Source organism: Crinia signifera, chromosome 2 (assembly GCF_055691185.1).
Source record: "Crinia signifera chromosome 2, ASM5569118v1, whole genome shotgun sequence".
NCBI lineage: Eukaryota > Metazoa > Chordata > Amphibia > Anura > Myobatrachidae > Crinia > Crinia signifera.
In genome coordinates, this window is record NC_139218.1 from 247,154,802 (window position 1) to 247,167,219 (window position 12,418).

General features: G+C 43.1%; 1 protein-coding gene across 1 annotated transcript in view; it reads left to right on the forward strand.

The window, feature by feature from the left end:
- The window catches only part of MYH15 (myosin heavy chain 15), a 64,177-nt gene that overhangs the window by 38,325 nt on the left and 13,434 nt on the right, over positions 1–12,418 (forward strand). The window contains exons 31-34 of the mRNA XM_083170789.1: positions 105–301; positions 963–1,312; positions 2,726–2,850; positions 12,059–12,174. Of these exons, the coding sequence (XP_083026915.1) occupies positions 105–301; positions 963–1,312; positions 2,726–2,850; positions 12,059–12,174 (788 nt within the window). The remainder of the gene's footprint in view (positions 1–104; positions 302–962; positions 1,313–2,725; positions 2,851–12,058; positions 12,175–12,418) is intronic.

A 12,418-nucleotide genomic window follows, 5' to 3' on the forward strand; every position in this document is an offset into this window, starting at 1 on the left:
AGAGCAGAGGTTGATGTTGATGCTGCTGTAAAGAATGAGACTGTCCATTTGGCAATTTGCAGAATGGGAGGCACGTACAATTAGCTACTGATTTTTCCCCACAGGCCAAAAATGCACTGGCTCATGCTCTGCAGTCTTCCAGACATGACTGCGAGCTCCTACGTGAGCAATTTGATGAAGAACAAGAAGCTAAAGGTGAACTCCAGAGATGTCTGTCCAAGTGCAATGCCGAGGTGGCTCTGTGGAGAAACAAATACGAAACAGATGCTATTCAGAGGACAGAGGAATTAGAGGAAGCAAAGTATGCTGTATATATTTACCTGTAGCAATAGGGCATGATCACTATATTACATATTGCTAATTAACACCCAGTGTGCACTTCTACAATATGACAGTCATCAGCAACTGATGTATAAATCAGTGGTAACATCCTTCTGGCAAAAGTAGAATTCCAGTCACAATAGCAATGAACTCATCCCGTACAGCTCCCACCACTGTTCTGAGATGCTGACCTTCTGCACTGTTGTAAAAGGCATTTCTGCCACTGATCGAGAACAGCAGAGCTTTAAATGACAGTATATGTCTTGGTTACTGCCAACAGAATGACTGAATGAGATGAGATGGGCGCTATTGGCCTCTTCCCCTAACCACATGTATCTAACTGCCTATAGAACTGCACATTACTTTATATTGGAGAAATAGGGGAAAAATGTCTCAAGCTTGGCAAGAGATAAAGTCCAGCCAATCAATTACTAACTATCACTTTACAAGCTGAGCTGAAAACTGAGAATTAAGATCTGATTGGTTGGTAAATTAACTCTCTCCAGTGTATCTCTCCAAGCTTTCTCTCCATCAAAAATATTATAGTTCAACTTCAATTTAAAACATAACATAGCAAAATTAAGAATAGAAATTATATATTTGAGATCTTTATTGTACTTCTTTCAATCCTATGTATATAGGAAAAAGCTAGCTATACGTCTTCAGGAGGCTGAAGAAGCGGTGGAGGCAGCAAATGCTAAGTGTGCTTCCCTGGAGAAGACCAAGCACCGTCTGCAGAGTGAGCTAGAGGACATGATGATTGATCTGGAGAGGTCTAATGCTGCTGCCGCTGCCATGGACAAGAAGCAGCGAAACTTTGACAAAGTTATAGCTGACTGGAAGCAGAAGTATGAGGAGGCCCAGGCTGAGCTTGAGGTCTCACAGAAGGAGGCCCGCGGCCTAAGCACAGAGCTGTTCAAGTTGAGGAATGCCTATGAAGAAGTGTTGGATAATTTAGAAACTTTAAAACGGGAGAACAAGAACCTGCAAGGTACTGTATGTAGCCTATGATGGGCAGGAATTTAGCAGACAGGAAATAAATGGCGATGAGAGCTTACCGTATATACTCGAGTATAAGCCGAGTTTTTCAGCACATTTTTTATGCTAAAAAAAGCCCTCCTCGGCTTATACTCGAATGACTCAGCAGAGCTCCTGCTCTTTAACCATTTCCCCATCACATCCACCCTCTATCTAGCCCCCGGCTGCTGCATACCAGCTGTTCCAGCTGTCCGGTTCAAGGGGGAATCAGCCGCGGAGGAGGAGATGATGTGACTTGTCCCTGCATGTTGCGGCCTCCCCGTTCTGCCGAGTCGGGGACTCGTGTGCCCCGCATTTGCCTCCAGAGCTCCATATGGTGGTCCACGGCCGTGCACGGCAATCCGGAGCTTCCTAACAGCTGGGACCTGCTGTGAGGGATAAGCTGATCCCCCGTCCACTCCTTAGGTGACTCCTTCTGCCCCACATCGGTGCCACTAGCGGGTAGACTGGAGTTTATATCTCCAGGTCTCCCTTTTCCCAGAAGACTAGCGTCGGCCATATTGGAGGTGGCTTGCACCACCTTTACACATAGGCTGCTGGTGTGCTTAGACCCTGGGGTCTGGAGGCACCTTGAGTGCCCTGCTGCCATCAGGAGGCATATCTGATGCCCTATGAGATTCTGAGGAGCCTAGTTGTCACATCTACTGCTGTTATACTCTGCTGTTGCCCTAAATGACCTTGGTACAGTGCAGCATATCCTCCTCATCTTACAGTCATTACTGCCTCACTTGCTGGTTTGGCTGCTGTGCTCTATGTATAAATTTTATTAATGACAGGAGCACTATCTGTCTTCAGAACACACAGAGAGGCAACCTGACTGTCAGAATCTTGTCACAGGGGGCTTGCCTGCTGTGCTCAAGCCCCCTATGACAAGATCCTGACAGTCAGGTTGCTTCTCTGTGTGTTCTGAAGACAGTTAGTGCTCCTGTCATACTTTCTAGCTAGCATTAGCCCATTGCCCCAAGTACATCTCTGATGCATGGGAGCCTTCACCTGGCAGAAGTACTGGTGTTTCCAGTTACCCATATTTGCAGTGATTTTATTCTAATCCATGGCGGCAGGATTTGAAATTGTCAGTTGACTGCTGCATTTCCCACCCTAGGCTTATACTCGAGTCAATACGTTTTCCCAGTTTCTTGCTGTAAAATTAGGTGCCTCGGCTTATATTTGGGTCGCTTTTACTCGACTATATACGGTACATTTAGTTTACACTAAAGGACATTTACACCTGTAACACATTTAGCAGACCAGTTACCGTTACTTTAACAGGCAAGTGTCAAATAGAACTGTCTATCTGCATTCTGTTGTATTGCAATAGGTGGATCATATACCAAGGATACAAATAAATATATATATTTCTTTTCAGAGGAGATTTCAGACCTGACAGACCAGGTCAGTGAGAGCAATAAGAATTTACATGAAATAGATAAGGTGAAGAAACAAGTGGAACAGGAAAAGTCAGAGGTGCAGATGGCCTTGGAGGAAGCTGAGGTGAGAACATCACATTTATCTAATACCCCTTTTACACCAAAATCCCTGGTCGGACCCTGGAGTTTCCAGGGTTAGACCCAGCTTCATACCCCATTTACACAGTGACCCAGGTCTGCGCCGTTTACACTGAACCTAGGTGAGCTCTGCTTTTCCCTATGGATGACATTAAAAATGTCCATTTTAGGACTGATAAACTGCCATCCAACCTTTCCTCAATGATTTAAAATTAAAAGATATGACTAGTTAGCATTGAAAATGTTGGTTTGTTTATTTTGTAAAATATTTTTCAAAAAGTTTTATTCAGTGCTCAAGGACACATAGTGGTATAAAAGTGCTGCATCACCCATGTGCTCTCCCCAGCCCCTTCCTCTGCAGCAGCAGACCGAATATCTCCCACGTGCTCCCCCCCCAAAAAAAGAAATATGAATGATACTGCATCCAATTATCCAAATATGATTTCTGTGTGCACTGCCCGTATCCTTCCTGCCTGCTGTCTTTTGCCAGTGTGGCGCACTGTGGAAAGGCTTTTGGCACTTCTGGTATGCATTCAGCACTACCCGGATGTCCCAACCTGGGTTGGGAAAAATTAACACCGCCCACGACCCAGGTTCAACCTTGGTCAGGACCTGGGTAGGAGACCAGTGTTACTGGACCTGGGTTGGCCCCTTTTACACCAAAGCTGACCTGGGTCCAACCTGGGTTATCCCTTGGTGTAAAAGGGGTATAAACATAGAATGCACACAATAACCGCTAGATAGCACGTTACATATCAATAATATATTACCATACAGGTATAAGGTAAATAAATGAAGTTTCCACTAGCATGAATATGAAAGTACACAGTAAAACCCTAGTTTATTTAATTTACAATTCGAATCAGTACCATTCAAAAAATCCCTGACTAGTAAATAAATCCCCTACCCAGGGGTATAACAAGACATTTGTGGACATCGTAGTGGAACTGTATAAGGGACCTCATGTTAATGAAGCAGACAAATTATCACCTTTTCTGGTATACTGAAGCTCCCTGTACTACTCAGTTGGTGACTGCTGTAATACAAACCAATAGGGATAATCCTTAACTACTCTGCTTACTTATTTTGGATACTAATATAGAATACAAGGCCTGAGGGAGCTTCAGTATGTTGGAACAAGGCAAGAAATTGTTTGCAACCCCACTAATTCAGGATAGGGAGTAACAAGCATTGTTTGTTGGCAGAACGCCATTATTCAAAATGCCGACATTAACCCCTTCCCGACAATTGACGTACATTTACGTCATGGTCGGGAAGTACTTCCCGACACATGGCGTAAATGTACGTCATGGCTTGTAACTGTCACCGCGTCTATAGACGCGGTGACAGTTTCAACATGTCTGCTGTCCCTGACAGCAGACATGTCCGTGCATGCCCAGGGGGGGCTGCGATGCCGCCCCCCCGTCGGCGATCGCTGTGATTGGCTGTTCAGTGTGAACAGCCAATTACAGCGTTTTCTGTGTCACCGGCGAATAACGTTCGCCGGTGACACGCGATCGGAGGTGATTGGTGCTGTAAAGTACAGCACCAATCACCGCGGGGTGTAAGGGTGACACTGGTGTCACCCCACCTCACCCCGCCCGCCCCCAAAGGCCGTGATTGGTTCGTCGGACCGACGGACCAATCACAGCCAAGGAGGGGGATTTAAACTAACGGTGACTGCACTGCAGACGCCATTCCGGTCTGGAATTGCGTGCAGTGCGGTCACCGTGCCTAGCTGCCGCAGTATACTGACCTGAACCTTGCCAAATACTTACCTGATCCTTGCAAATACCTTGCCTGATCACTGCTTCATCACTGCTTGTAGTGTGCTGGATGCTTCCTGGATCCTGTTACTTGTGATTTCCTGTGTTGTGAACTTGTGCTGCTGCAGTGTAATAGCGTTAGATAGAGAGAGATAGATAGAGAGAGATAGAGAGAGATAGTGTCAGAGAGTGCTATATTTTGTGCTGCTGCAGTGTGATATAGTTATAGATAGAGACATAGAGAGAGAGAGATAGAGAGAGATAGAGAGAGATAGAGAGAGATAGAGAGAGAGAGGCCTAGTGACAGAGAGTGCTATATTTTGTGCTGCTGCAGTGTGATAGTTATAGATAGAGAGATAGAGAGAGATAGAGAGAGAGAGATAGAGATAGTGACAGATTGTGCTATATATTTTTTATATAACTGACTGCTGCCCCCCCTTTTGTGCTGATCAGTATAAATTAACTGATCAGCAACTTTTTGGGGGCGCAGGTTTTTTTTTATATATATATATATATACCTGTCACTGCTGCTGCTGCAGTGTCATAGAGTGTTAGATAGTGAGAGATAGAGAGATAGAGACAGAGAGTGATAGAGAGTGCTAAATTTTGTGTCTGCTGCCCCCGCCTTTTGTGCTGATCACTATATCTGAGGTGATCAGCAAGTTTTTGGGGGTGCAGAGGTTTTTTTTTTTTATATATACCTGCCAATTGCACTGTCAGTTGCAACAAAGGTTGTGCACCTGCTGCCCCTCACTGGTAATCAGTGTCGCATCACTGATCACCTTTTTTTTTTGTGTGTGTGCTGTGGGGTCTTTTTTTAATTTTTTTTTTACACACACTGTGATTTTGTGGGTGTCCTGTGGCCGCTGTGCGCTGATCAGTGACGTACATCACTGATCATCTTTTTCGGCACAGGGTTGATCTATTTTTTTTTTTTTTTTTGATCAAATTCCTGTTGCCTTTGAGCGCTGTTCAGTGACGGACGTTACTGACCAACATCTGTGCTCAATTTTTGGCGCAGGACCTTTTTTTTTTTTTTTTAACCCCTTCAATTTTTTTTTTTAACCCCTTCAATTTTTTTTTTAACCCCTTCCATTTTTTTTTTAACCCCTTCCATTTTTTTTTTTTTTAACCCCTTCAATTTTTTTTTTTTGTATAAAGTATTTTTTTTTTCTGCACTACATACACACTACACACTACATACCCCCCGGGTTGAAATAAAGTTTGTACCCCCCCCTACACTATACACGTGTTGAAACATTTCATTACCAGTAACACAAAAATAAAAATGGCATCCCAAATGTCATCCCAAATGTCATCCCAGTCATCCAGAAGAATGTATTCAGCGGAGGAGGCATATGCCATGCTTGCTTCTGACTCTGACACAGCCAGTGATGCAAGCGGGGAATTTGAAGGATTCGCCTTAAGCTCCTCTTCCTCCTCTGGTGATGAGGGACCCCCTCAAAGACGCCCCCGTAGAGCAGCTGAGACCCCCCCCCCAATAATTGATCTCGTATGGACCCCACCACCAGACAATTTTGAGCCCCAGGTTCCTGAGTTTTTGGCCATGCCAGGAATCCAATTTGATTCCACAGGTCTCAGAGAAATTGACTTTTTCAAATTATTTTTCTCTGATGATTTTATAAATTTAATGGTGGACCAAACTAATTTATATGCCCAGCAGTTTATTGCTCAAAACCCCACGTCATCATTTGATAGGTGGACCCCTGTAGATGCAGTAGAGATGATGACGTTTTGGGGTCTGGTGTTTCATATGGGCATAGTAAAAAAGCCAGAAATTAGGCAATATTGGAGTACAGATGTTCTGTACAGCACCCCATTTTACCGTATGGCCATGCCCCGGGCTCGATTTGAGACGATCCTTAAATTTTTGCATTACAACGATAATGCACAGTGCCCACCCAGAGATGATCCCACCTTTGACCGGCTATTCAAAGTCAGGCCGGTCATTGATCATTTCAGTGCCAAATTTGAAGACATGTACATCCCAGATAAATTCATTTGCATAGACGAGTCCCTTATACATTTTAAAGGAAGGGTTACATTCCGCCAGTACATTCCCAGTAAGAGGGCAAGCTATGGCATAAAAATGTATAAGCTGTGTGAAAGCACCTCAGGGTACACTCACAGGTTTAGGGTATATGAAGGGAAGGATTCAAGAATTGAACCGCCAGAATGCCCCCCCTCCCTCGTAGGTGTTAGTGGAAAAATTGTCTGGGATTTAGTGCACCCCTTCCTGGATAAAGGTTATCACCTCTATGTGGATAACTTTTACACTAGCATCCCCCTGTTTAAGGCCCTTGGTTCAAGAGGTACAGCAGCTTGCGGTACTGTGCGCAAGAACCAAAGAGGCCTCCCAAAAACGCACATTGCCCAAGTAATGAGAAGGGGTGAAAGCAGGGGAATATGCACCGAAAATATGTTGTTGGTCAAATATAAGGACAAGAGGGATGTCCTTATACTGACAACAATTCACGGAGACAGTACCACCTCCGTCCCTGTACGAGGTACCAGTACCCACACCTCAAAACCTAATTGTATCCTGGATTACAATAGGTACATGGGCGGAGTGGATCTTTCAGATCAGGTACTGAAGCCGTACAGTGCCCTGCGGAAAACAAAAATCTGGTACAAGAAGCTGGCCGTGTATATCATCCAGATGGCACTGTATAACGCTTACGTGCTATTCCGTTCTACCGGCCAGAGGGGGACATTTATGCACTTTCAAGAGGAAGTCATAAAGGGCCTAATATTTGGGAACCAGCAGGCAGAGGGCCCCAGTACTTCTAGTACTGGCCCCCGTATTGTACCAGGGCAGCATTTTCCTGATGAAATCCCCTCCACTGGAAAAAAGGGCAGGACACAAAAAAGGTGCAAAGTTTGCTATAAAAAGGGAATAAGAAAGCAAACTATTTTCCAGTGTGACACTTGCCCCGACAAACCCGGCCTATGTATAAAGGAGTGTTTTAAAATATACCACACATCTATGGATTATTAGGTTCATAATTTCACCGTGCTTCGGGGGTCTTGCTAATGCCACATAGCACCCACCATTCATTCCACCAGAATCTGAGCCGCAAAATCCAAAAATCACTCCTTCCCTTCTGAGTCCTGCCATGCACCCAACTGGTATTTTTTGGTCACATGTGAGGCATTGCCGTACTCGGGAGAAATTGGGGCACATATTTTGGGGTGCTTTTTCTCCTTCATTCCTTCTGAAAATGAAAAATTTTGAGCCAGAACTGCATTTTTGTGTAAAAAAATGTAATTTTTCATTTTCACTGCCCACTTGTATCAAAATTGGTGAAACCCCTGGGGGTTTGAAATGTACACTATACCCCTAGATGAATTCCCTGAGGGGTGTACTTTGCAAAATGGGGTGACTTGTGGGGGGGTTCCACTGTATTGGTGCAACATAGCACCCACCATTCATTCCACCAAAATCTGTGCTGCAAAATCCAAAAATCACTCCTTCCCTTCTGAGTCCTGCCATGCACCCAACTGGTATTTTTTGGTCACATGTGAGGCATTGCCGTACTCGGGAGAAATTGGGGCACAGATTTTGGGGTGCTTTTTCTCCTTCATACCTTCTGAAAATGAAAAATTTTGAGCCAGAACTGCATTTTTGTGTAAAAAAATGTAATTTTTCATTTTCACTGCCCACTTGTATCAAAATTGGTGAAACCCCTGGGGGTTTGAAATGTACACTATACCCCTAGATGAATTCCCTGAGGGGTGTAGTTTGCAAAATGGGGTCACTTGTGGGGGGGTTCCACTGTATTGGTGCTTGGGGGGTCTTGCTAATGCGACATAGCACCCACCAAAATTCCACCAGAATCTGAGCTGCAAAATCCAAAAATCACTCCTTCCCTTCTGAGTCCTGCCATGCACCCAACTGGTATTTTTTGGTCACATGTGAGGCATTGCCGTACTCGGGAGAAATTGGGGCACAGATTTTGGGGTGCTTTTTCTCCTTCATACCTTCTGAAAATGAAAAATTTTGAGCCAGAACTGCATTTTTGTGTAAAAAAAATGTAATTTTTCATTTTCACTGCCCACTTGTATCAAAATTGGTGAAACCCCTGGGGGTTTGAAATGTACACTATACCCCTAGATGAATTCCCTGAGGGGTGTAGTTTGCAAAATGGGGTCACTTGTGGGGGGGTTTCACTGTATTGGTGCTTGGGGGGTCTTGCTAATGCGACATAGCACCCACCAAAATTCCACCAGAATCTGAGCTGCAAAATCCAAAAATCACTCCTTCCCTTCTGAGTCCTGCCATGCACCCAACTGGTATTTTTTGGTCACATGTGAGGCATTGCCGTACTCGGGAGAAATTGGGGCACAGATTTTGAGGTGCTTTTTCTCCTTCATACCTTCTGAAAATGAAAAATTTTGAGCCAGAACTGCATTTTTGTGTAAAAAAATGTAATTTTTCATTTTCACTGCCCACTTGTATCAAAATTGGTGAAACCCCTGGGGGTTTGAAATGTACACTATACCCCTAGATGAATTCCCTGAGGGGTGTAGTTTGCAAAATGGGGTCACTTGTGGGGGGGTTCCACTGTATTGGTGCTTGGGGGGTCTTGCTAATGCGACATAGCACCCACCAAAATTCCACCAGAATCTGAGCTGCAAAATCCAAAAATCACTCCTTCCCTTCTGAGTCCTGCCATGCACCCAACTGGTATTTTTTGGTCACATGTGAGGCATTGCCGTACTCGGGAGAAATTGGGGCACATATTTTGGGGTGCTTTTTCTCCTTCATACCTTCTGAAAATGACAAATTTTGAGCCAGAACTGCATTTTTGTGTAAAAAAATGTAATTTTTCATTTTCACTGCCCACTTGTATCAAAATTGGTGAAACCCCTGGGGGTTTGAAATGTACACTATACCCCTAGATGAATTCCCTGAGGGGTGTAGTTTGCAAAATGGGGTCACTTGTGGGGGGGTTCCACTGTATTGCTGCTTGGGGGGTCTTGCTAATGCGACATAGCACCCACCAAAATTCCACCAGAATCTGAGCTGCAAAATCCAAAAATCACTCCTTCCCTTCTGAGTCCTGCCATGCACCCAACTGGTATTTTTTGGTCACATGTGAGGCATTGCCGTACTCGGGAGAAATTGGGGCACATATTTTGGGGTGCTTTTTCTCCTTCATACCTTCTGAAAATGAAAAATTTTGAGCCAGAACTGCATTTTTGTGTAAAAAAATGTAATTTTTCATTTTCACTGCCCACTTGTATAAAAATTGGTGAAACCCCTGGGGGTTTGAAATGTACACTATACCCCTAGATGAATTCCCTGAGGGGTGTACTTTGCAAAATGGGGTGACTTGTGGGGGGGTTCCACTGTATTGGTGCAACATAGCACCCCCACCATTCATTCCACCAAAATCTGTGCTGCAAAATCCAAAAATCACTCCTTCCCTTCTGAGTCCTGCCATGCACCCAACTGGTATTTTTTGGTCACATGTGAGGCATTGCCGTACTCGGGAGAAATTGGGGCACATATTTTGGGGTGCTTTTTCTCCTTCATACCTTCTGAAAATGAAAAATTTTGAGCCAGAACTGCATTTTTGTGTAAAAAAATGTAATTTTTCATTTTCACTGCCCAGTTGTATCAAAATTGGTGAAACCCCTGGGGGTTTGAAATGTACACTATACCCCTAGATCAATTCCCTGAGGGGTGTAGTTTGCAAAATGGGGTCACTTGTGGGGGGGTTCCACTGTATTGGTGCTTGGGGGGTCTTGCTAATGCGACATAGCACCCACCAAAATTCCACCAGAATCTGAGCTGCAAAATCCAAAAATCACTCCTTCCCTTCTGAGTCCTGCCATGCACCCAAATGGTATTTTTTGGTCACATGTGAGGCATTGCCGTACTCGGGAGAAATTGGGGCACAGATTTTGGGGTGCTTTGTCTCCTTCATACCTTCTGAAAATGAAAAATTTTGAGCCAGAACTGCATTTTTGTGTAAAAAAATGTAATTTTTCATTTTCACTGCCCAGTTGTATCAAAATTGGTGAAACCCCTGGGGGTTTGAAATGTACACTATACCCCTAGATGAATTCCCTGAGGGGTGTAGTTTGCAAAATGGGGTCACTTGTGGGGGGGTTCCTAAATTTTAGCATCTTATGGTGCCTAGAAACCTATATGGTGCCTAAAAAATAATCTCATAAAAAGGAGGCTCCAAAATCAAGTAGGTGCTCCTTCTATTATGAAGCCTGTGGTTTGGTCAACGTGCACACTAGGGCCACATATAGGATATTTATGAAAACAAAAGAATTGGGGGAATCAATTTTTAGTCACATTTCTCTAGTAAAATGTACTGTGTTCCTTAGAAAAATGTATTAAAATTGCAAATCTGCAAAAAAAAATGAAATTTTGAAATTTCACCTACACTTTGTTTTAATTCCTGTGAAACACCTAAAGGGTTAACAAACTTCCAAAATGCTGTTTTGAATACTGTGAGGGGTGCAGTTTTTGAAATGGTATCATTTATGGGGGTGTCTCACATACAAGTCCCTCAAAGTCACATCAGAACTGAACTGGTCCCTAAAAAAATCAGTGTTTGAAATTTTCTTGAAAATTTGAGAATTTGCTATTCATATTGTAAGCCTCCTAGTGTCCAAAAAAATTAAAAGGAAGTTGAAATAATGATGGAAACATAAAGTAGACATATGGTCTATGTTAGTTATTAACTATTTTGAGTGGTATGATTATTTGTCTCACAAGCAGAAAATTTAACATTTTGCAAATTGCTAAATTTTCCATTTTTTTACGACATTTTGGTATTTTTCACAAAAAAACACAGACTGTATCGACCCAAATTTACCACTAATTTGAAGTACAATGTGTCACGAAAAAACAATCTCAAAATCACTGGGATAAGTAAAAGCAAAAAAAAGTTATCCCCACTTAAGTGAGACATGTCAGATTTGAAAAAAAGGGCTCTGTCAGGAACGCAAAAACTGGCTCTGTCAGGAAGGGGTTAAGCAAAGGGACACGGATTCAATGTAGAGATACTTACAATGATGACAATCGAGGCTTCGGCAATGTGGCTATTCTGGTGAGACGTACCCTAAACCTTATCCTGTGGCTGTGGCTAATATCTCTGTGGTTGCATCAGTTTAGCATCATTATCTGCATTAACCTGCAACTAGATCCACAAACTGCTGTTGCTGCAGTATGTCATTTACATGCCCCTTTAAACTCTGCGTTCAGTCGGTGTCACCCCGACCCGCTGGACTCGCAACGCAATACATACTGCCCAGAAAATTTGTTGTTACTCTCATTACTCATTACACTATTAGAGAATACACTTTATAGTTTCACACAATTTTTAGACTATAAAAAACAGCCCGTTAATAGATTATAATACTTTTATTTACCGTCTTCCTAAGGGTGCCCTTGAGCATGAAGAAAGCAAAACCCTCAGATTTCAGCTGGAACTATCTCAAATAAAAGCAGAGTTTGAGAGAAAACTATCTGAAAAAGAGGAAGAGATGGAAAATATAAGGTATTATGTCTTAAAACTATTATATTTGATAATTGTATTAAATGTACTGTATGTCTTAATTAATTATTGTATAGAGGTAGTAAAAGTTAACCCTTAATCAATATGTATCTGCATATCTTGTTTTGCCATGGGCCAGGACATATGGCAATCAGCAAATGTATGTATCCTTGTAAAGCTGTTACAAATATATCAGAATCAGAATCATCTTTATTGGCCAGGTATACTTGCGTTTGCTTGGAATTTT